This window comes from Orcinus orca, chromosome 10 (assembly GCF_937001465.1).
Source record: "Orcinus orca chromosome 10, mOrcOrc1.1, whole genome shotgun sequence".
Lineage (NCBI taxonomy): Eukaryota > Metazoa > Chordata > Mammalia > Artiodactyla > Delphinidae > Orcinus > Orcinus orca.
In genome coordinates this window covers 56,649,045-56,674,172 of record NC_064568.1, presented here as the reverse complement: position 1 = coordinate 56,674,172, position 25,128 = coordinate 56,649,045, and the positions used below count along the sequence as shown (strand labels likewise).

Here is a 25,128-nt window from a genome sequence, read left to right as displayed (position 1 = left end):
AAAAAACTACCAAGCCAAAATATTTTCCATTGTGTTCTCACCAGAAATGTATGAGAGTTCTAGCTGCTTCTGCCTCCTCACCAGCATTTTAAGTTATCAGGGGTTTTTTAATTAGCCATTTTAACTAGTATGTAGTGATAGCTCAGTACAGCTTTCATTTGCATTTCCCTAATGACTAATGGTGCTGAACATTTTTTATGTATTTATTTGCCATCTGTGTATCTTCTTTAATGAAGTGCTTGTTCAAAGTTTGGCCCATTTTGTCATGGGGTTGTTTGTTTTCTTATTACTGAGCTTTCTTATTATTTGTATTATTGATACTAATTCTTTGTCAGATAGATGATCTACAAATATTTTCTCCTTGTCTTCAACTTGTTTTTTCATCCTCTTAGTAATAACTTTCATAGAACAGAAATTTTAAACATTAACGAAGTTCAATGAATTAATTTATATATATATATTATGGTTTTTATGTTATAGTTTATTTTCATTTATTTATTTTACTCTGGCTGTGCTGGGTCTTCTTTTGGCAAGTGGGCCTCCCTAGTTGCAGCGTGTGGGCTTTCTAGTTGTGGTGTGTGGGCTCTAGAGCATGCAGGCTTAGTTGCAGTATGTGGGATCTTAGTTCCCCGACAAGGGATCGAACCTGGGCCGCCTGCATTGGGAGCACGGAGACTTAACCACTGGACCACGAGGGAAGTCCCTTGATGTTATAGTTAAGAAATATTTGCCTAGTCCAGGCTATTCTGCTGAAGAGGCCACATAGAGAAGAGGGGTCCTGGTGAATGAGAGGCCAAGTTCCAGACAAAAGCCAGAACTAATTGCCCATCATGTGAGTGAGCCTTCTTGGAAGTGGACACCCAGGCCAAGCCAAAGCTTCAGATGATGCAGCCCTGGCTGACAGCTTGACTGAAGCCTCATGAGAGACCTTGAGCCAGAATCATCCAGCTAAGCTGCTGCTGGATTCCTGCCCCTTGAAATGGTGAGAAAATAAATGTTTGTTGTCTTAAGCCACTAAGCTTTGTGGTAATTGGTTACACAATAATGGATAATTAATACAACCACTATCACCTAGTCCAGGACACCACGAACTCTCATCGAGGCTACTGAACTATACTTTCTAAGCAGACTCCCCACAGCCATCACTACCCTCCAAAACATAATTCTCCATACCAGAGTCACAATGATCTTTGAAAGACCTAAAGCAGATATCACTACCTAAAGGTTAAAATTCTTTAAAGGCTTCTGATAGATACTAAGAATAAAGACCAAACTACCAGGCCTAAAAGGCCATACATGATCTGGGTTTTCAGAATGGTCTTTCTTGACCATACTATCAAAAACTCATCCCTGGGCTTCTCTGGTGGCGCAGTGGTTGGGAGTCTGCCTGGCGATACAGGGGGCGCGGGTTCGTGCCCCGGTCGGGGAGGATCCCGCGTGCCGCGGAGTGGCTGGGCCCGTGGGCCATCGCCGCTGCGCCTGCGCATCTGGGGCCTGTGCTCCGCAGTGGGGGAGGCCGCAGCAGTGAGAGGCACCCGTACCGCAAAACAAAAACAAAAACAAAAACAAAAACAAAAAAAACTCATCCCTTTCCTCAATACTCTCCTATTATATTTATTTAATTCTTACTATCTTTCAATCTGAAATTACTTTCTTTGTTTTTATTTACGTAATATTCATTTACGTATTGGGGTCTGTAATTCCTAACCAGAATGCAAGATTCATGAGAGCAAAGATTTTGTGTGGTTTATCACTGTAGACAGATGGAGATGTATCTTTCGATACATATATAGACATATATGCATATGTCTGAGTATATTTATCTATCTGTCCTCTCGATACAGTAGTACTACTGACAAATGAGAGGGCTAAGCCCTACAAGGTGTTTTTAAGAACTATGCAAAAGCTAGATGGCTTGCTATAACTTTTCCATTTCTCTATAGTGCAATGGAGAAAACTGGTAGAAATAGCATAGTGTTTCAATATTTTGGGGAGCTCACTATAATTTTGGCATACATAAACTTTGACCAACTTACTATCTAAAATAATACTTTGACTTTTAGTTCTAATGCTACATAGAAATTATCCTGTTTCTATAAAAATGCCACTGATTTTGAAAGGCAAAAAACCAAGGAGTGGCACTCACAATGACTCTACTCACTCCAGTTAATTGAGACAATGGCAGAAACTTGGACAGCTGTCTGCAAAATCACCGATGGTCAAGAAGTACTCTTAAAGAGGAAAAAATCTAATATTGCTTGGCTATTTAGAAAATTCTGGTAGCAGCATTAATGTTTTTATTACTCTTTCCACATCTGTGACCATATTTGGAGTGGAGGAAAAGGTTTTATTTCGGAAAGTGTGGTCATAACAGCATTCATGTGCTAAAATAGAAATTTAAAAATGACAACAGAAAACATTTTATATATAGCACATATTAAAAAGGGTAAAAACCCTCTCCTTTGGTAGAACAAATGATACCAAAAATGTTAAAGACTGTAGAATCTTTATGCTACAGCCTGAAGCTGTCAACTTTCAGATGGAAAAGATGTGTGGTTGAGACCCTAGATTCTTGCTCTGTTGTTTACTATCTGTGCAACATTGGTTACATCACTCACTACTCTGTGTTCAAAAAAATGGCCTATAAACTTACTTCTTGCAGGGGTTTCTCAAATAAAACTATGACAATGGATGAGAAGCATTTGGAAATACTGCACAGATATAAAGTGTTCCCATTCTTCTCCACATGAGCTTTCATCCATCACATGTCTGTCAGAAGCTCCCAAGTTCACAGCCAAGACAGAAAGCCCTAGTCTTTGTCTGGGGATTCACCCCTAGCCCTATGAAGCACCTGCCTCTTCACACCCCATCTGGGATATCCCAAACCGCAGATAACATCACATCTTCCCCACTGCCTAGGCTTGAAGTCTCTGACACGTCTCTCTTGCTCCTATACTTACTCACTCACCAGGTCTTATATCTGAATTTCCAATTGTTTCTGTGATCACAGTTTAAATATGCCAGTAGCCCAGGCCCTCTCTACTCCTGCAATAACTCAGGTGTACCTCATCAGAAAGCTTTTCCTTATAATCCATTCTACAAAGTATTTAACAGTGGGAAAATCTACCAACCCCTGCCTTCATCACAGTAGGTCCCCATTAAGTATCAGAAGGTCTCCTGATTACTATTCTTCATAAAGTTTCCAGCTGCCCTATCTGGCCTTCAAGATGGTACATGTACTCACTGATTCACTTATTTGTCCAACAAATATCCACTAAGTATATACTATGTTCCAGGTAACGGGCTAGGTACTAAAGATAAGATGGTAACCACATCAGAAACCATCCATATTGACACAACCCTTAGGACCAGTGGCAGAGATACACATTAAACCAAGAATCACACATATAAATGTAAATTTACAGTTAGGATAAGATCATTAAAGAACAGGTAGATATATGATATTATGAGAGGGTAATGTAAGGGACACAGCTGATCAGGAAAAGCTTCTGTGATAAAATGGTGGTTGAATGAATATATGAAGGAGGACAGGTGTTAACTAGGTAAGAAACCATCCATATTGACACAACCCTTAGGACCAACGGCAGAGATACACATTAAACCAAGAATCACACATATAAATGTAAATTTACAGTTAGGATAAGATCATTAAAGAACAGGTAGATATATGATATTATGAGAGGGTAATGTAAGGGACACAGCTGATCAGGAAAAGCTTCTGTGATAAAATGGTTGAATGAATATATGAAGGAGGGCAGGTGTTAACTAGGTAAGAAAAGAGGAGAAGAGACTTCCATGCTGAGGAAGCTACATATACAAAGGTCCTGTGATCAAGGGAGCATGGTCCATTGAGGAACTGAGAAAAAGCCAGGCTTGCCAGAGGGTAGAGAATCAGGGATAAAGGACTCTGCAGGCCATGCTCAGATGACTGACCTCTCTCATTATCAGCCAATCTAAATGTCCACTCCAACAAAGTATTGGCCTCACCCTTGTACCACACTTGATTATGAGCACCTGGGTGCCCTTAAGCCTGCCTTTTTCTTTGCCTGAAATGGCTTCCCTAAGGGAATACTATAAAGAGACTCGGTTAAAAGATGAACTCTTGAAGCAGACATGGTTCATCCCTGGCTCTGTCAACCAATTACTTGGGTGATTTAAGCAACTTTCCTAACCTCTCTAAACTTCTTCATTATCTGTAAAGATGGGAATGTGCTTGAGAGTATTGGATGAGATAAAGGATGTATAACTTTTATCTCATAGTAAATAATCAAGAGATGTAGTTATGGGCAGTTTCTCCTATCCTTCAAAGCATAGCTAAAATTTGTGTCATTTTAAAATGTCTTCCCTGAGCAAAATAAAAACAAGGAGTGACTCTGACAATTTTAGGAAGTGATAAGTTAAGATCCCCATAATACTTGGCAATGACAGAAGATTCTGCTTGAGCATAACTATACAAGAAACCAGAAGAAAGATGTCCACCTTGCAACCCCACTACATCCACTATTCTGCCCTTTCCTTCTGCTTCAGTAAATGCAGAGGTAACCTTCAACTTTCATAGCAATGGAATTATCAGTAACATCCTGTCAGTGTAGGGCTGCACAGGGGATGAGAAGTGTTTCCCAGAAAGATGCTCGGAAAGTTTTCCTCAGAAAATCCCTGTCCCACTGGCACATCAGCCTCTGTAGATCATGCAGATTTCTAATCCCTACCCCCAAAACTTCCCTCTGACCTTCCTCCAAATGAAGTACAGCTGATATTTACAATATTATTTCTAATTCAACAAGTGAAAGTCTAATCAAGTCTAAAATGGAATTCCCTAAAATCCAGAAAATAGTTAACAAAATGGCAATAAGAACATACCTATCCATAATTACTTTAAATGTAAATGGAATAAATGCTCCAATCAAAAGACATAGAATGGCTGAATGGAAACAAAAACAAGACTCACGTATATGCTGCCTATAACAGACTCACTTCAGACCTAAAGACACACACAGACTGAAAGTGAGGGGATATAAAAAGATATTCCATGCAAGTGGAAATGAAAAAAAAAAAGCAGAGGAAGCAATATTGATATTAGACAAAATAGACTTTAAAACAAAGATTTGTAACAAGAGACAAAGAAGGACATTACATAATGAGAAAAGGATCAATTCAACAAGAGAATATATACTTATGTATACATACGTATATACATACCCAACATAGGAGCACCTAAATATATAAAGCATATATTAGCAGACATAAAGGTAGAAATTGACAGTAACACAATAATAATGGGGGACTTTAACACCCCACTTACATCAGTGGACAGATCATCCATACATAAAATCAGTAAGGTCTTAATGACACATTATACCAGCAATCTGGTATAGATTAGATATATTAATCTGTATATTAATAGATATATACAAAACATTCCAACCAAAAAAAGCAGAATACACATTCTTTTCAAGTGCACATGGAATATTCTCCAGGATAGATCACGTGCTAGCCCACAAACCACGTCTCAATAAATTTAAGAAGATTGAAATCACATAATGCATCTTTTCTGACCACAATGGTATGAGACTAGACATCAACTACTAAAAAAGAAAAAAAAACTGTAAAAAACACAAACACGTGGAGTCCAAACAATATGCTACTAAACATCTAATGGGTCAGTGAAAAATATCAAAGAGAAAAAAAAAAAAACCTTGAGACAAATGAAAATGGAAACACAACAATCCAAAATCTATGAGATACAGCAAACGCAGTTCTAAAAGCAATACAAGTCTGTCTCAGAAAATAAGAAAAACCCTAAAACAAAATCTAATCTTACACCTAAAAGCACTAGGAAAAAAAACAACAAGTAAAACCCAAAATTAGTAGAATGAAAAAAATATTACAGATCAGAGTGGAAATAAGTGAAATAGAGACTAAATACACAATACAAAAAATCAATGAAATAAAGAGTTGGTTCTTTAAAAAGATAAACAAAATCGATAAACCTTTAGACAGACTCATCAAGAAAAAAGGGAGAGCGCCCAAATAAATAAAATCAGAAATGAAAGAGAAGTTACACCTGACACCACAGAAATAAAAGAACCATAAGAGATAACAATGAACAATTACATGTCAATAATATGGGTAACCTAAAAGAAATGGATAAATTTCTAGAAACATACAATCTCCCAAGACTAAACAAGAAATAGAAAATATGAACAGGCCAATTACCAGTAAGGAAATTGAATCAGTAATAATAATAATAAAAAAAACTCTGAACAAACCAAATTCCAGGACCAGACACCTTCACAGGTGAATTCTATAAAATATTTAAAGAAGAATTAACACCTATCCTTTCCAAATTATTCCAAAAAATTAAAGAGGAAAAAAATACTTCTGAACTCATTCTGTAAGGCCGGAATCAACCTGATACCAAAATCAGACAAATACATCACACACACACACAATTTACAGGTCAGTATCACTGATAAATATAGATGCAAAAATTTTCAACAAAACATTAACAAACTGAAGTGAACAATACGTTAAAAGGATCATACACCATGATCAAGTGGGATTTATCCCAGGGATGCAAGGATGGTTCAACATCCACAAATCAATCAATATCATACACCACATTAACAAACTGAAAAATAAAAATCATATGATCATCTTAATAGACACAGAAAAAGCTTCTGACAAAATTCAACATCCACTTATGATAAAAACTCTCAACAAAGTGGGTACAGAGGGAACATACCTCAACATAATAAAGACCATATATGACCTTTATTTACTTTCATCATTTACTCAATGATGAAAAGTTGAAAGAATTTCCTCTAAGATCAGGAACAAGACAGGATGCCCACTCTTGCCACTTTTATTCAACATAGCATTGGAACTCCTAGCTATATCAATCAGACAAGAAAAAGAAATAAAAGGAAGCCAAATTGGAAAGGCAGAAGTAAAACTCACTGTTTGCAGGTGACATGATACTATATATACAAAATCCTAAAGATGCTACCAAAACTATTAGAACTAATAAATGAATTGAGTAAAGTGGCAGAATACAAAATTAATATACAGAAGTCCATTGCATGCTTTACATTAACAACAAACTATCAGAAACAGAAATTAAGAAAACAATTCCATTTACAATTGCATCAAAAAAGAATAAAATACATAGGAATACACCTAACCAAAGACCTAAAAGACTTGTACTCAGAAAACTATAATACACTGATGAAGAAAATTGAAGACGACACAAACAAATGGAAAGATACACCATGCTCATGTATTGGAAGAATTAATATTGCTAAAATGACCATATTACCCAAGGACATCTACAGAGTCAATCCAATCCCTGTCAAAATACCAAAGCCATTTTTCACAGAACTAGAACAAATAATTCTAATTTCTATGGAAATTAGACCCTGAATAGCCAAGGCATCTTGAGAAAAAAAGGACAAAGCTGGAGGTATCATGCTCCCTGATTTCAAACTATCCTACAAAACTACAGCTATCAAAACAGTATGGTACTGACACAAAAACAAACACATAAGTGAATGAAACAGAATAGAGAGCCCAGAAATAAACTCATGCTTATGTGGTGAATTAATCTATGACAAAGGTAAGATTATAAAATGGGGCAAAGACAGCCTCTTCAATAAATGGTGTTGGGAAAGCTGAACAGCTACATGCAAAAGAATCAAACTGGACTACTTTCTCACACCATGCAAAAAAATAAATTCAAGATGGATTAAAGACTTAAATGAAACCATAAATTTCCTCAGAGAAAACAGGCATTGTTTGGCATTGAAATTGGTCTTAGGATTTTTTTTATATGTCTCCTCAAACAAGGGAAATAAAAAAGCAAAGATAAACAAATTGAACTACATCAAACTAAAAATCTTTTGCACAGCTATAGGAGATACCAAGAAAATGAAAAGGCCGCCCACTGAATGGGAGAAGATATTTGCAAATGACATATAAATATATAAACAGCCATACAACTCAACATAAAAAAGAAAACTGATTAGAAAATGGGCAGAGGACCTGAACAGACATTTTTCCAAAGAAGACATACAGCTGGCCAACAGACACATGAAAAAATGCTCAACGTCACTAATCATCCGGGAAATGCTAACCCAAAACACAGTAAGATATCACCTCATACCTGTCAGAATGGCTATTATCAAAAAGACCACAAATAACAAATGTTGGATGTAGAGAAAAGGGAACCCTTGTGTACTATTGATAGGATTGTAAATTAGTACTGCCACTATGGAAACAGTATGGAGGTTCCTCAAAAAATTAAGAATAGAACTACGATACAATCCAGCAATTTCACTTCTGAATATTACCCAAAGAAAACAAAAACACTAACTCAAAAATATATACGCACCCTTATGTTCACTGAAGCATTGTTTACAATAGCCAAGATATGAAAGCAACCTAAGTGCTCATCAAGAGATGAATGGATAAAGACGGTGTGATATATATATATATATATATATATATATATATATATATATATATATATATATAAATACACACACACACACACAGTGGAATATTACTCAGCCTTAGAGGGCATTATGCTTAGTGAAGTAAGTCAGACAAAGACAAATACCATAGGATTGTACTTATATATGGAATCTAAAAATCAAAACAAACAAAATAAATGATAACAAACACATAGATAAAGAGAACAAATGTATATGGTCTGCCACTGTTTGTGGCATGATTCAAGAATCTAAAAGGCTCCAATGCCTTCATTACACTTAGGAGGGTGGGCAGACTGATCAGAAAATCAGATGTGTAGTACCATACATTGCTGAATTAGTCTCTGTAAAAACAGACACTCCCACCTACTCTCAATGCTGCTTCAGAGAACACACTTCGGGAAATCTCCCAGAATAAAAATAATGTGTCCAGAGCACATCAGATTCTACTTCTTATATTAAACATTTTCTCAAAGAACTAAATTATATCCCAACATGCCCATATGAAAACACACACTAAAATAATCTCTACTTTATTATCTTTCATCTTTGGTGCTTTTATATGGACATATAAATCCAAAACTTCTGATTAACCCAACATTGGAAAGTCTTTATTTCTAAGTTTTTCCTAAAGTGGTAAAGATTTGGTGCCTCCATATTCTCTCACCCAGCCTATTGTCTCACCAGAAGAGACTAACCACCAGCGTTAGGAACTCACCCTGCTGTGACTTTCTCCCGATTACTATTCTCATCTTTTCCTCAATGCAACTGCTATTCAAATCTCAGAACTGCAGAATGACCCACTAATGGTCATAAAATCAATAATCTTAAAATTTTTTTAGAAGTTGGATTTGACTGAATTTGCTTCAATACTTCTTCATGGCAATATAAGGAAACTGTGGTGGACTTGACAGAAAACATTCTTGTTTTTTAGTAACATGAGGGCGACATGAGAGAAATTCCAGAAATTCTGTGGCTACCCTTCCAACAACAGATGCTATGAGGGTATGCAATACAAGTGACTCAATATTCTGTAGACCTTTGAGAGCACTCAAGTTCTGTGTCAGCTCAACTCGTATAGACACTAAATCTGATTAATAGGAAATAAACCACAGAACAGGCTCAAAACAAGAAGTTAGGTCAAGAGATCTAACTAATTCATTTTTCCTCTAATGACACAGATTTCTCAGCCACAGTTGAGCCAACCAACAATAATTAAAATCCTCTAATCCTTTAGAAACATTTAAAATGCCAGGGATTCTTCAATATCAAGACAGGTCTAATTTGATTTCTCAAATTTTGGTGGCATTCAGAAAGTAAAATCTTTCCTTTAGATAACTTTGGGTTACACTGTTTGCTGAGATGATAGTGGGAACTGCTTGTATCTTTCCCCATTTATGGACCTGCTTTCCACCTTAATCCCCAATTCCTCTTGCATTAAAGCACTCTGCTTAGGCGATCTTGGCTATCATATCAAGATCTCAAAATTCATTCATTCACTTGTTCATTCATTCTTCTAACTATTTATTCAACAAATATTTATTAAATGCTTTGAGAGGAACAAAGTCAAGGAAATTGGTTTCCCTTACCTCAAGGAGGGATTGGCAATAAACCAATGTCTTATGTGTAATGAGCGAGGCCAGGCCAGTGTACTAAGGGAGCCCAGACTCGGAACCTATTGGATGAGGACATCAAAGATGCCACCTGGAGGAGTGGCATTAGAAGTGAGTAGCAGCAGGGCATTCTGGACAGAGAGAGTAACACTTTGGAAGCCACAGAGCAATACAACCACAGACTGGTCTATTCAGGAAACAGAAATCTGTCCCATGAGTCCAGAGCAAAAGGCAAGGAGAGATCAGGAGGAAAGGGCCTTGGGTGCCCTAGGGAATCTAAACTCTATCTTAAATGTCATGGGGAGCTACTTGAAGAATTTTAACCAGGAAAAGGCTATAATCGCATTTCTAACTTAGCATGTTAGAAATCTCACACCTTAAATTTCCTCACCTAATTCTCTGTCAATGGTGCCACAATCTTCATAAACTCAGACTCTTTCTCAACTGTTGTCACACCTCATTAACTGGCTAGCAACCTTTTTAACTCTGGGTCCCAAATAACTGCTGAGTATAATCCTTCTGCCATATCCTTTTCTTCTGCTGCCATGGGTAAAACTTACACGTCTTTACGGAAAATTGCAAGAGCTTTAGCGGCAAATACCACAGACTAGCTCTCCAAAAGCCATTGACCACCCCCACCTCCCTTTCCCATCTCCAGCTGTACAGGCTGGGAGCTCACCTAGAGAGTCTCCCTTACAGTCAGGGGTGGTTGCATGAGTTCGCTTTGGCCAAAATAATGTAATAAGTCTAACAGGAATCCCTGTGAAAGACCCCTGTAAAAGATTTTCTTCTATGATAAAAGGAGTAGCTATTCAAAAAGAAGAATCTGATCTTTCACCCTAACTGCCACCCTGATTCCTGTCTTTGGATTTGGTAATAATGCCTGGAGCTCTGGCCAATCTGCTGAAGAAAATGGAGAGAAAGAACAGAATAACCTAGATTGTAGCTGACCTCCTTGAGCTGCTGAACCAGTCCTGGCACTGCTCACCTCCACTTCCTTTGTTATGAGATAACTACGTGTCCTCGTGTATTAAACCATTGGCATCCTGGCTTTTTGCACCCAAATATATCCAAACCGATCCACCTCCTATACTGGGGATCTGTCTCCAGTTGTTCTCCACGGTGCCCCCTCACCTGCCATCACAATGATCTCTCCATCCCAAATCTGATCACATAGTTTTCAGTCTGAAATCTTGAAGCTAAATCTCTGAACAGATGTCAGAGTCCCAGCTCTCACCCACCAAAGCCTCTACTGAGCATCTTGCTAGCCCCTCGGCACGCTGTACTGATTTGGGTCTCTAATCCTTTGCATTTGCTGTACCCCTACCTGAAACGCTGTTACCTGTCCTGCCCAGCTCCTCACCAGAAGGCTCCCCCAGGCGGAATTAGTCACATTTTCTCCTGTGCGTGGTAGTTGTGGAAGACTATATAACTGCTCACCCACATTCTTTCTGGGGGAGGAACATATCCTCACCCTGGTGAACTTGGCTGGCTTTGACCAATGAATTCTGAGCAGAAGTAATATCTGAAACTTTAGGGCAGAGCTTTGAGAGCTGAGGTATGGTTTGCCATGCTCTCTCTTCCCTACCTCTGATGTGGAAGCAGGTATGGAGGTCTTCAGCCAGCCTGATCTCTGAGCACAGCTCCCTTACTGACCTACAATGCTCATGTATTATGAACAAGACAGAGACCTTGCTGTTTTAAGCCATGGTGGACAGACTTTTTCTATAATGGGGCAGATGATAAATATTTAAGCTGTTGGGGCCATATATGGTAACTGCCATATATTCTTCCTTTTAACACCATTTAAAAATGTAAAACCCTCTTAACTCACAGGGCGTAAGAAGACAGGCCACAGCTGGATTTGTCCCACAGGCTGTAGTTTGCCACTGTTTTAAGCTGCTGAGACTTTCACATTACTTATTACTACAGCATAACATGTCCCATCCTAATATATTTTGCATAGACAATACTCTAGGCTTTATCATCCTGTAATACAACTATAAGCTCCATGAAGATAGTGATCATGTCTGGAATGCTTGCCTTGTTCACCACAGGATACGGCAGCTCAGAAAATAATTGCTGAGTGAAGAACTGAAAGTCCTTCCCGTAAGACTCAGGGGACAGAGACCATGGCTTTCATCTTCTACCCACCCCCACATGTCTAGCATACAATGGCATTTGATGAGCATTTGAGCCTTTGATAAATGTTTCATTGACTTGAGTATGCCCTTGTTATTACCAGTAGCAACAGCCACATGTCATTGGAGAAACATCTAGAAATATGCACGGCCTGTTTGGTTGCAGGATGAACATGTGACCTCTTGAGTCATGCGCCAAAGCCCATGTCTGAAATCTATTACCTATAGCTTAATGAGTTTTGTTTTTTCCTTTTTCTTCCTTTTATATTTGGGAGCAGGGAAGAAAAGGGGGCATGCAGGTTTTACATTAAAATGTGTATTTGAAAAGCCAAGAAATGTGAAATGGTGGGTTCAGAGGCAAGTTCCCTTTCAGCAGATTCTCTCCTACTTGGCAGCAGGCAGCTGGCAGCATTTAGGGCCAACTTTGTGCTTCACCTGGTGTGCCCCTGAGTCAGGGTCTGCTCCCTTGTGTGGCCTCCAAGTCTGTAAATATACTCGGGGGCGAGATCTGGGCATGTTTCATGGCCCAAATCATTGAAAAATCCAATCTTTTAAATGTAAACATATTTAGACATTAAATTAGATACCATTTGTAAAACTACACATACCCAAATATGTTATTACTTTCTTCTGCCTCATGAAGGCAAACTCCACTTGCTATATAAATAATTGCAAACCAAGCTCAATCTTAAATCATCTCATTCACCTACATTGAGAAAAAAGAGGAGAAGAAGGCAATTTTAGTTTTTCTACAACTCTTTTTTCTGGTCATATTTTCAATATATTTTGTCTCATGCATCTTAAACATCACTTGGTAATTCTGTGCTTCTTTTCTGGGAGTAAATAAACTTAGCAAAAGAAAAGAGAAAAATAAAATATGACACAGTTGTCCCTCTTTTGAGATATGCTTTCACGTGTGTACCACGGCCTATTTTTATAGGCTTTATGAATTGCAACTTTATTTAAACCTCTCAAATTATGGGAATTTTATACATTTGGTTTCAAATTAATGCCGTAAGATTTTAATTTAACGATAACCCTTCTTAGAAACAAGAGTCTCTAATGTCCATATTTATATCAATAGTGATAAACACTGAAAAACATATTTCATCACTATATTTTATTTTAAATATTTTTAAATAGTGATGTCAGTTCTCTATGGATTATCTTCATAGTCATAAAATCATTTTATACTCATTGAAAATAATGGCAGCCCATTCATGTCCTGCAAATAATTACTTTAGTGGAGAGAAACTGAACTAGGATAAAATTCTGTTCTGAGATTTATCACTGCTTCTTTATTTGAAACTAGAAAAATATTGACTCACTTAAAGCTAAAAAGTCTAAAAAATTGAAAATAATTTTTAAATTAATAACACTTAAGTATAAGCCTAATAAATAGTAATAAGAATAAGGTTAGGCAGACTTGCAATGAGGGGCAGGACAAAGAAAAAAAATTAAGGTTTTATTATTTTTGTAAAACAAAGTAACTTTTTCTAGGGAATCCTTTACAATTTGAGTGTGAGTAAAGTATAAGTATATTTATTAAAGTTATAGAGTAAACAAGGGAAGTGGGGTATTTTGTTAAGTTCAATGTGTAGACTTAATAATGTAACTAGCCTGCCCATTTTGGGTTAAAGGATGGACTGACTTATGTGTTTATCTCTTCTAGCTCTCAAAACCTTGCTAAAGTGAAGGGAAAGGAATTTTCCTTGAAAAGATACCCACAGGGACAATGAGATGTGACAACAGAGGATGATATATTCCAATGAATTTTTGGAAGATGGGAAGTAGAGGAAGGATGGTACACAGCAGGCGTCCTAACCCATGTGCCTGAGAATAGAAAGGCCAAAAGGGTGCTGCCCAAGGCAGAAGTGAAGTACAAATCAAGTCCCCAGGAATTAAAGTCAAGTCCCCAGGTCCTGTCCCATACTCACACATGGTGCTACCAGTAAATTGAGTTCTCTTTGTCACTAGAAGAAAAATAGACATTTTGCAAAGAAGCTGAACGAGAAAAGCACCAAGCAGAGTGAGGCTGAACTCATGGGCATTCAGTGAAAATCTATCAACTGAACGTTGCTCCCTGAGACCTCTTCATCCACACTGCTCCCAGAATGACAGCAGACAGAAGAACATCATCTCAGGCAAGATATTGGGAGTGCATTATCTGGAAAAAGTTTAAGCAATGACATTGGGGGTCTCCTAAGGAAATTTTTCACTGTGCTCTAAAGTCCACCAGATGACACCCTTAACTGGAACACACAGCCTTTTTAATATGTTTCTCATAAGTATTAAGGGCCAGCTTAGATCAACAGACATTTGAGGAAAATCTCCAACAGGAAATAGAGAGCACATGAACCAGGGAAAAAAAAAACCAAAGGGATCCAAAAGATACAGAAACAATTCAGGGTGTGGAAGAGAAAAGTCTATATTATACTGAGAGAGAATAAAATCAAGATTCCATGAAAATGGAATAAGGAACAAGATGAAATTTGAGGGGATTAAAAATATATTAATCAAAATTAAATATTCAATATAATCACTAGAAAATAAAGTTATAGAAATAACTATAAAGTACAAAGAGCTGAAAACTAAGAGAACAATTATTTTAAAAATTAGACTACAGCAAGTCCCCGACATACAAATGAGTCCTGTTCTGAAGTGCATTCATAAGTCCAATTTGTTCGTAAGTCCAACAAAGTTAGCCTAGGTACCCAACTAACACAATTGACTATATAGTACTGTACTGTAATAGGTTTATAATACTTTTCACACAAATAATACATAAAAAACAAACACAAAAAATAAAGGAAACATTTTTAATCTTACAGTACAGTACCTTGAAAAGTGCAGTACAACAGCTGGCATATAGGGGCTGGCACCAAGTGACCAGGCAAGAAGAGATACTGACTGGAGGAGGGAGAGGAGGTGGGAGATGGTAGAGCTGAAGGGTCATCAGCAATAAGAGATGGAGGGCAAGCTGCAATTTTACTCACACCTGCATTGGTGGAATGCACGTTCACATCTTTGAAAGTTCACAACTTGAAGGTTCGTACGTAAGGGACTTATGTATTTAGAATATACAACATCTAAGAATAATAGGAATTCTAGAAGAGGAAACACAGAAAGCAGATGGAAGAAAAGTAGTGAAAAAACAGTGCGGGAAAATTTCCCAGGAGTGAAGTTTTAAGTCTCCAGATTGAAGAGCAGACCTAGTTTCAGACACACTGAATGAAAAGAGACCCACCCAAAGCAGTGGATAAAGTGAGCATCCTAAAAGTTTCCAGAGACATAAAACAACTCATGTATCAAGCAACAGGAATTAGAATACCATTGGATTTTCTAACAGCAAAATGGGATACTAGAAGACTGGAGTAATGCCTTCAAAATTTGGAAGGATAATCATGTTCTTCTGAGAATATTACACCTAGCCAAACTAACAACCAAATATGAGGGTCCCTCAAAAATATTTTGTGACATATAAGCATCTAAAAATGAAAACTTCCAGTGGTGTTGGGAAAACTGGACAGCCACATGCAAAAGAATGAAACTGGACTGCTATCTTATACCATACACAAAAGTTAAGTCAAAATGGTTTAAAGACTTGAATGTAAGACCCAAAACCATAAAACTCCTAGAAGAAAACGTAGGCTCCTTGACATTGATCTTGGCAATGATTTTTAGAATTGACACCCAAAGCAAAGCAACTAAAGCAAAAATACACAAGTGGGACTTCATCAAACTAAAAACCTTCTGCACAGGAAAGAAAACCATTAACAAAATAAAAAGGCAAGCTACTGAATGGGAGAAAAGATTTGCAAATCACATCCCATACAGGGTCAATGCTGAAAATATATAAAGAACTCATACAACTCTGTAGCAAAAAACAAAAAAATCCCAAAAACAGTCTGATTGAAAAATGGGCAGATCTGAATAGATATTTTCCCAAAGAAGACATACGATGGCCAACAGGTACATGATAAGATGTTCAATATTCCTAATCATCAAGGAAATACGAATCACAACCACATGAGATATATCACTTCACACCTGTTAGAACGGCTATCATCAAAAAGGCAAAAAAAAAAAAAAAACAAGCATTGGTGAGGATGTGAAGGAAAGGGCACCCTTGTGCACTGTTGGTAGGAATGTAAATTCGTGCAACCACCTTGGAAAACCTATGGAGGTTCCTAAAAATATTAACAATAAAACTATCATAGATCTAGCAATTCCACTTCTGGGTATTTATCCAAAGAAAACAAAAATATTAATTTGAAAAGAGTTAATTGCAGCATTACTTAAAATAGCCAAGATATGGAAGCAACCTAAGAGCTATCATAAATGAGTGAATAAAGAAAATGTATGTGTATATATGTATCTATATCTACATATATTTACTCATATGTATATATGCATTATACACATACATATATATACATGTATACACATACATACCTACATATATGATTCAGCCATAAAAAAGAATGAAATCTTGCCACTTGCAGTAACATGGATGGACCCTGAAGGCATTATACTAAGTGAAATAAGTCAAAGACATACTGCATAATCTCACTTATATGTGGACGGTAAAAACCAAACAAACAACCCCCCCAAAAAAAACATGGAGGCACTTCTCACACACTCCAGTTGTGGCAGCCCTATTCCTCCCTGGCCTGAGTGAGCAAGTGTGCTCCAATCAGCTGCTGCTTTCATTCTCTCTTGCCTGGGCAGGGAACAGATGCCTGAGGGCAGCCCACATGCAGAGGTGAGGCCAAAACCAAAGCTGAGCCCCAGGGGCGGTGCGAATAAGGAAGAGGAATGGAAATCTCTCTGTGCAGCTGCACAAGCTGTGGATTAAATCCCCATGATCAGCTTGGTAAACCCTGAGTCTATGGAATATCTAAGGGACAACGAGTGCTCCCACAACTGAGACCAGTCTAGCTCTAGCAGCTGTGGACTTTGGGGGCAAGTACACATAGGAGTCGGGCCAAGTCAGAGGCTGAGCTGGCCCCACAGTGCCCATAGCGGGTCCAGAGACCTACCTAGAGGTATTGGAAGGCCTCCTGGGGAGGTGGGGTTGGCTGTGGCTCATGGTGGGGGCAAGGACACTAACAGCTGAGGCCCCAGGAAAATATTATTATTACTGTTATTTTTTGTTTTGTTCTGTTGTTGTTATTGTTTTTATTTATTTTTTCTTTTCTTTATAAACATTTTTAATATATTTTTTATTTTTCTACTTTTACTTTACTTTTTGTTATTTTGTGTTTTTTCTTGTTTTTGTTTTGTTTTTAGATATAAACATTTTTGATCATTTTTGTGTGTTTTACATTTTCTTTGCTTTTTTTTTTAGTTTGCTTTCTGCTTTTGTTTTGCTTTTTGTTTTTGTTAGTTTTGTTTTTATTGTTCGTTTTCACTTTGGGGTTGTTTTGTTTGTTTGTTTTCTTGATTTTAGTTTTCTCTTTTTTTTCCTCTTTGTTTTTATCATTTGTCTTGTGTTTTGTTTGTCTGTCTTCTTTTCCTTTTTTTTTCCTTCTTCTTTTTTTTTTTTGCGGTACGCGGGCCTCTCACTGTTGTGGCCTCTCCCATTGCGGACCACAGGCTCCGGACGCGCAAGCTCAGCGGCCATAGCTCATGGGCCCAGCCGCTCTGCGGCATGTGGGATCTTCCCGGACTGGGGCACGAACCCATGTCCCCTGCATCAGCAGGCATACTCTCAACCACTGCGCCACCAGGGAAGCCCTCCTTTTTTTTTTTTTTTTTTGCTGTGCCACTTGCCCTGTGGGGTCTTTGTTCCCTGGCCATGGGTCAGGCCTGAGCCTCTGGGGTGGGAGTCCAGGACACTGGAGCACCAGAGAATTCCAGGCCCCAGGGAATATTAATTAACATGAGCTCTCCTGGAGGTCTCCATCTAGATACCAAGACCCAGCTCCACCCAACTGCTTGCAGGCTCCAGTGTATACAAATATCAAATCATTATGCTGTTCACCTGAAAATAATATAATGTTATATGTCACTTATACCTCAAAAATTTCTAAATAAGAAAATTTTTTAAAGTAAAAATTATAACTTCCAAAGCACTTTTTCCTCGGAAAGTACTAGAAGATACACTTTGGCAAAATAGGGGAGTTAGAAAAGAAAGAGAAAGAGACAGGATGTAGGAAATAGAGACTCTGATCAGAAAAGGAGCATGGGAATTCCCTGGTGGTCTAGTGGTTAGGATTTGGTGCTTTCACTGCGGTAGCCCAGGTTCAATCCCTGGTCAGGGAACTGAGATTCCACAAGCCACACAGTGTGGCCAAATTAAAAAAAAAAAAAAGGAGCATGAAAGTTCCAGGACAATGGCTGTGCAGCAGACCTAAAGTCAAACCCGGTCTACATTACAGCAAAGAGGTGTAGGAAATGGGTGTCCAGGAAAAAAAAAACTGAGAGTAACTATCATGTTTGACCATGTGGAAATAGTACAGAGAGGGCTTTTATAATCCTTTTAGAAGATTTGTGAAGAAGAAATAAAAGGTACACAGAAAACTAGGAAAATAAACAGGAAGGCAATTATTAACTCTAGAAAAAACAAAAGGTCTATAAGGAAGGAGAGGTAATCAACATTGAACAATAATTACACAGTAGTAATAATATAAATACTGAATGCTGATTTAACCCCAAATTGTGCTATAAGTGTATTGCAGGATGGCAGATGGGGACAAAGAAAAAATAAGAAAATTGAATCTTCAACTATCACAATGGAAAGCCAGATACCAGAAGAAAGAGCTAAAAAGACTGAAAAGTGATTGTTTTAGGGAAATGGAACTGGGGGTTGCAAAGAGGTAGGCTTTTCTTTATAATATTTTTAGCACTATTTTATTTTGTAAACCATTTTTATGTGTGCTACTGGTTAAAGAAAATAAATATAAAAATTACTTAAAATAAGTTTAGAAAGAAAATAAATCAGGCTACTACAATAAAAGATTAATCTCAATGTATTTAAATGTAACCAAAGGAAATGACTGCAGCTAATCTTAGTAAGAAAATGGAATGTGGGGTTGGCTATTACTCAGAAAATATGACCTGAATAGTCATCTTAGAAGGATTAAACAGATCTATTAAACTATTAAATAAATCTATTTAATACTATTTAAAATTATATATACTGTTTGCTATGAAATTCAAATACACAATTTATAATAATCCTTATTAACTTATAAATTAAAATATCTACAAGCATATAAATAGTATTAAGGAAACACAAGTGTAATTTATAAAAAGTAAAAAGCTTATGATGAACAAAATTATGAGTAACTTCTAATGATTAAGCAAATGCGTATCTGAGATGAAGAGTCACAATTATTTGGTCTCATCTCACATTTCACAAAGCACTGGCTTGAAATATTTCCAAGTAACTTTGCATTGAAGGTTATCAATAAAACTTCTGTTTTAGGATATTTTTTATTTTTTAAACTGATATAACATGTTCTACTCTAAAAAATCTGGACAGTGAATCTAATCGTTGTTACTGAGCATGTGGTTATGGGTAAATGTGTACATTTGGAATTGCCTTCATGAGGAATCAGATTCTTCCAAAACTAAGAGACTCAGCTTTAAAATGTTGTCAAATGTCTTTCACATCAATAAAATTTAGGGCAGTGGCCTCCAAAGCTGGGTGCCTAAGGCAATCCACTGGCGGGTGGGGGTGGGGTGAAAAATATCAACACCCCTATTTTGAATTTTAATGTACCCCTTTATAGTTTATTTCTGTTGACTGTATGTACTATAGAATAATTATACAGTGATATGTGTACAGAATTCATAAATAAGCATACATATTGATATACTGGAGTGTATTATCAAAAGAATTTACTAATGGAATTTCATGATCACAAATATTTGCAGACCACTGATTTAGAGATGTCTCCCTACTTACAGTTGGCAAACCATTAATAGTCCATGGGAGTAACTTAAGTGTTCGTGAGTGAAGAGGGCAGGAGAAAGCTAATATATCGCTCTAAGCTAAAAAGTTCATTTTAACTTATGATTAAGAATTAGACAACTTACCTGCTACAGTTGAAAATATTGTGATAAAAAGTGAAAATGTTGAAGTATACAAATGGCTGGATTTTTTACAGCCCTTGATATGTACATTTGTTACCCATATGTCACAGACTATATTAAAATAGTCCAACAATGTGCTCATGTGGTGGTTCTAAAAGGCTTTGTTGATGAAGAAGTGTTCTACAGAAAGGAAAAAGCCTAGAAACCATTGATTTAGGAATTAAATGCCCAAGCAACCTAAGAGTATTTTATTCTCTCATATAGGCAAAATACAACTCAGTCATCAAGAACTACACTAGTCACTGTCCAATACAGTATCCACTAGTCACATAGGGATATTTAAATTAACTAAAATTTGATATAATTTAAAATTCATATCCTCAGGCACATAGGCTATCAGACACGTTTCAAGTGCCTGATAGCCACATGTGGCCAGTGGCTGCCATACCAGACAGTGCAGACAGAGAACACGCCATTCAGTGCAGAAAGTTCTATCGAACAACTCTGCCCTAGAATAATATTCAGAGACTCTCAAGTTGAAAATTTTCAGATTTTTATACTTACTAACTGTTACTCTGTCCTTATCCCCCAACATAATGTTGTTTGGCGTCAGGTCTCTATGGATGATCCTCTTCTCCTTGTGTAAGTACCGAAGAGCTAGGCACAGCTTCAAACAGCAAAGAACAAACAAATGTTATTTCCCCTATATATACAGATAAGACAGCCACTCATGATCACTACACACAATTCTAGGAAATCAGCTCAGAAGTTTACTGTTTCATAGAAAAAGTTAATGAAGATAAAAGATACCTGTATAAATATTTTCCATAGTCTCTCTTCAGCAAAATGATGTTGTTTTTCCTTCAAAGAACTGAAATGTTCTCCAAGAGGGGCCCCTTCTATAAGCTCCATAACTATATACAACCTATCATCTATATAAAAAACAAGAAAAGGTAATAGAAATAAATTCAATATAGACATTTTGAAAAAACTTATGAATTAGAATCCAAGTTTCCCAATGGGTGTTCAGGGCACAACACAAAAGAGTTAGAGACATGGACCCAATCAGCTCTGGAGGGGCTGGGGGCGAGGGGGTCTTGGGGACAATCGGAGCCCAGCAACAGTCTCTTTCAGCTACAGGCAACCTCCTAGCATAAGTTTACGCTGGCAAACTTTATCATTTTCTATGTACACCAGGATGTGGAAGGGTTGAGAGGCACCAAAGAGAGCAAGTAAATGATCCCAAATCATGGAGGATTCCCTGAAGAACAGGTAAACCCAGCTTTCCTTTCAATGGTCTAAAATTTACCTTTAAATCAAGCCAGACATTCAGACATTAAACTGCACTGTTCTTCAGTCTCGTAGATTTACCTTACAGTATTTTACAATGAAATCATACCGTGGTTTAGCAATGACCCCACTGGATATACCACCCATGATGGAAATTTCTGTGATGCCAGCTCAAGAGCTGAGAAAGCTGGCCTCCTCCAGATTTCAGCTCATGGATCCCAGGAACCTCACATAACTGACTGGGTTTGTCTCTTTGCTTTGGATGCCAAGAAACAGAAGTAAATTCTACTTTCTCCTCCAAAGTCAATATGTAACTATTAACAACAGTATGTGATATGTATCTTTTGTAATGTTTTGGATGTATGTAAAATATGTATATATACAACATTTACAGAAATGAAGCCACACCATGCATATTCTGCAACTTATACCTTTTTCATTCAACATTCTTATATGTTCGTCAGTACACACAGACCCACGCCATTCTTTCTGTTGGTTACATAGTATTCCACAATACAGATGTATCATAATTTATTTAATCATTCTCCTAAAGATTGACATTTATATTGTTTCCAATTCTTCATAATCCCAAGAAATATTTACTGTATGTACTAATCTTGCCCCTAACATTAATTTTCTCACCTTTTATTTCCTTTTATCATGATTTCTTAATCTATTTTATCTTATGCTTTTTTTTTTTTTTTCGGTATGCGGGCCTCTCACTGTTGTGGCCTCTCCCGTTGCGGAGCACAGGCTCCGGACGCGCAGGCTCAGCGGCCATGGCCCACGGGCCCAGCCGCTCTGCGGCATGTGGGATCTTCCCGGATTGGGGCACGAACCCGTGTCCCCTGCATCGGCAGGCGGACTCTCAACCACTGCGCCACGAAGGAAGCCCTATCTTATGTATTTTTAAGCCACTGCCAATTCTTTTTGGGAGAAGTCAGGTTATTTTGTTTTTAAATTAAGACAAGTTATGTCCCTTCAGTACAAGTCAGAAGCTAGTCTAGATCTCTTTATGATGGGATATGCACTAAATTATGGGAAATTATTCTAATATCAAGAACAAATGGCCAAGGGGGCAGGATGTACTGAGGAGTTTCAGCACTGAGTTCCTCTGAGTCAACCAGAGGAAGGGAGATGGGTAAAATCATAACATGGCAAAGTACACAACAGGTTTGCATAACAATAGCACTGATAAAGAGGCAGCAAGGAAGCCCCTTTAAAGGAGATTTATTTTGAAATTTCACAGGTGAAGCATATAAGGTCTATTAATATGTATATTACTTCAGTCAAATGTCCTATTTTTTTTAAAACAAGTGACTGAGTTTGGTTTCACCTCAAGATTTGATTTCATATTCCATCATCCCAATGATGACGCAGAATCAGTCAGGGCTCCATCGCCACCTTGTGGCAATTACCTGAACTTGAAGAAAAAGAAATCTCAAAAAATCTAGATCCAATTTATTTGGCGGGTGGAAAATGTCATTTTTTCTAAAAGATGACAAAAAAATGTCATTCTTTCTTAAAGAAGCTACCAACCTTTAGTTTTCTTTTCTCCTGATCCTACTATGGGCTTTTTGTATATGAAAATAGCAATAATTATTATTTTGGTTTGTTCATGCAGTCTTACATATAGGGATCTAAGAATTTTATAAGTATCTTTTGATCATTGATTATCAGTGTCTCACTGATCAAGAAATGCCATCCAAGGTCATACAGACAACAAAAAAGGTAGAGAAAATAGTCGACTAAGCTTATTTTGTAACATTCTAAAATAAAAATATGTAAGTAACATAGATACATTATTAGAAATATCATGGAAACTCACACTTACTTTCCAGAAATGTTTTGTAATAGCGTACAACATTGGGATGATAAAGCTATAAGAAAATAAATAACAAACATTATACTACTTCAAAATATAAACTTGTTTTCACAGACAATTTAGTTGGATTTCATACTTGAAAAGAACAAAGAAATCATCATATTTATATTTATTTATAAAACAAAGCATTTCAAGATATCATCTAATTTTTCAGGATTCTTTTTATTTGCTGCTCACAAAACTGTTCTGAAAATAGCAATCTCCCATATAGCCTTACCAAATAGAATTGAAAACTGATTGTGCTTTATCACCTAATTTAACTAAATTAGAGGACTGTAGAACTGGAAGCTATCTTAAGAATTAATTTAACACTTCCTGTTCCAACATCACACACAGACTGCATAAAGGAGAAAACTGAAATGAAACAATTAATTTTGAACACATATACCTATGCTCTTAACCTCCCCCTGCCACTTAAATGTTTATATACACTGTGTCTATTTACACGACTGGTGTCTTTCTATGCTCTCCAAAATTATTAGTTTGAAACTGAAATAACCTAGGAGTTATTAACTCCATTAAAATAACAATAATAATTGCCAAGGACTCCATCCTTGAACAAAATTAGGTCAGGCTCCTCAGAGTCCTCCTCTGGACCAGGCCTCCTCCTTGGCCTGCCTGATTTCAGCAAGAATCCTGCTAAGCCAGTTTAGTGAGCATCTCTGCCCTCTGGATATCCAATCAAGTTCCTCATCCCCCCATCTTTGTTACCTAATCAAGTTTTTCTTCCCCCAACCTGATAACTAACCAAATTCCTCTTAGTAACTTTCCATCCTTTGACCCCCCCTAGCCCTGCCTTTTGGTTGTAAATCCCCAGCCATCCCTGTTGTGTTCAGAGTTGAATTCAATCTCTCTCCTCTACTCTAATAGTTGGACTTCTATTGCAGTGGTCCTGAATAAGGTCTTCCTTGCCATCTAAAAGTTCTTATCACAAGGAAGAAATGTGTAACTACATGTGGTAGATGTTAACCGGATTTACTATGGTGATCATGTCACAATACATACAAATACTGAATCATCATGTTGTACACCTGAAACTAATATGCAGTCATATGTCAATTATACCTCAACAAAAAGTGTCCAGGCACCAAAGAGAGCAACAATTTCTCTTTGGCATAGTTTACCTCAGAATGTAACATGGAAATTCTATTTTTTTTTTGATGGAATTTCTTTAATAGATGCATTCCTATTCAGATTATCTTATTTCTCCTTGTATGAGTTCTGGTAGTTTGTGTGTTTTAAGAAATTGATCCTTTTCTCCTACATGGTCAAATCTGTGGCTATAGAGTTTTATGCAGTATTTTTTTTTTTTTACCCTTTTAATGTTCATGTGATCAGTAAGGATGACCCCTCTTTCATTTCTGATATTGGTAATCTGTGTCCGTCTTTCTTTTTTTTCCAAGATTAGTCTGGCTAGACATTTATCAATTTTACTGGTCTTTTAAAGAATAAACTTTTAATATTGTTGATTTTTTATATGGAATTCTTGTTTTTTATTTCATTAATTTCTGTTTTACTTTTATTTCTTCTGCTTGTTTAAGGCTTGAATTGCTCTTTTTTCTTTAAGACGGAAACTTAGAATAAGGAGTTTAGATATTTCTGTCTTTTAATACATACATTTAATATTTTATATATATATATTTATA

The 25,128-nt window shown here is 37.0% G+C and overlaps 1 protein-coding gene across 1 annotated transcript in view; it reads right to left on the bottom strand.

Annotated features, from left to right (window-relative positions):
* The window catches only part of NEK10 (NIMA related kinase 10), a 321,275-nt gene that overhangs the window by 220,018 nt on the left and 76,129 nt on the right, over nucleotides 1-25,128 (bottom strand). Inside the window, exons 21-23 of the mRNA XM_012536668.3 lie at nucleotides 23,432-23,477; nucleotides 21,118-21,239; nucleotides 20,872-20,974 (exon numbers count right to left, since the gene is read on the bottom strand). Of these exons, the coding sequence (XP_012392122.2) occupies nucleotides 20,872-20,974; nucleotides 21,118-21,239; nucleotides 23,432-23,477 (271 nt within the window). The remainder of the gene's footprint in view (nucleotides 1-20,871; nucleotides 20,975-21,117; nucleotides 21,240-23,431; nucleotides 23,478-25,128) is intronic.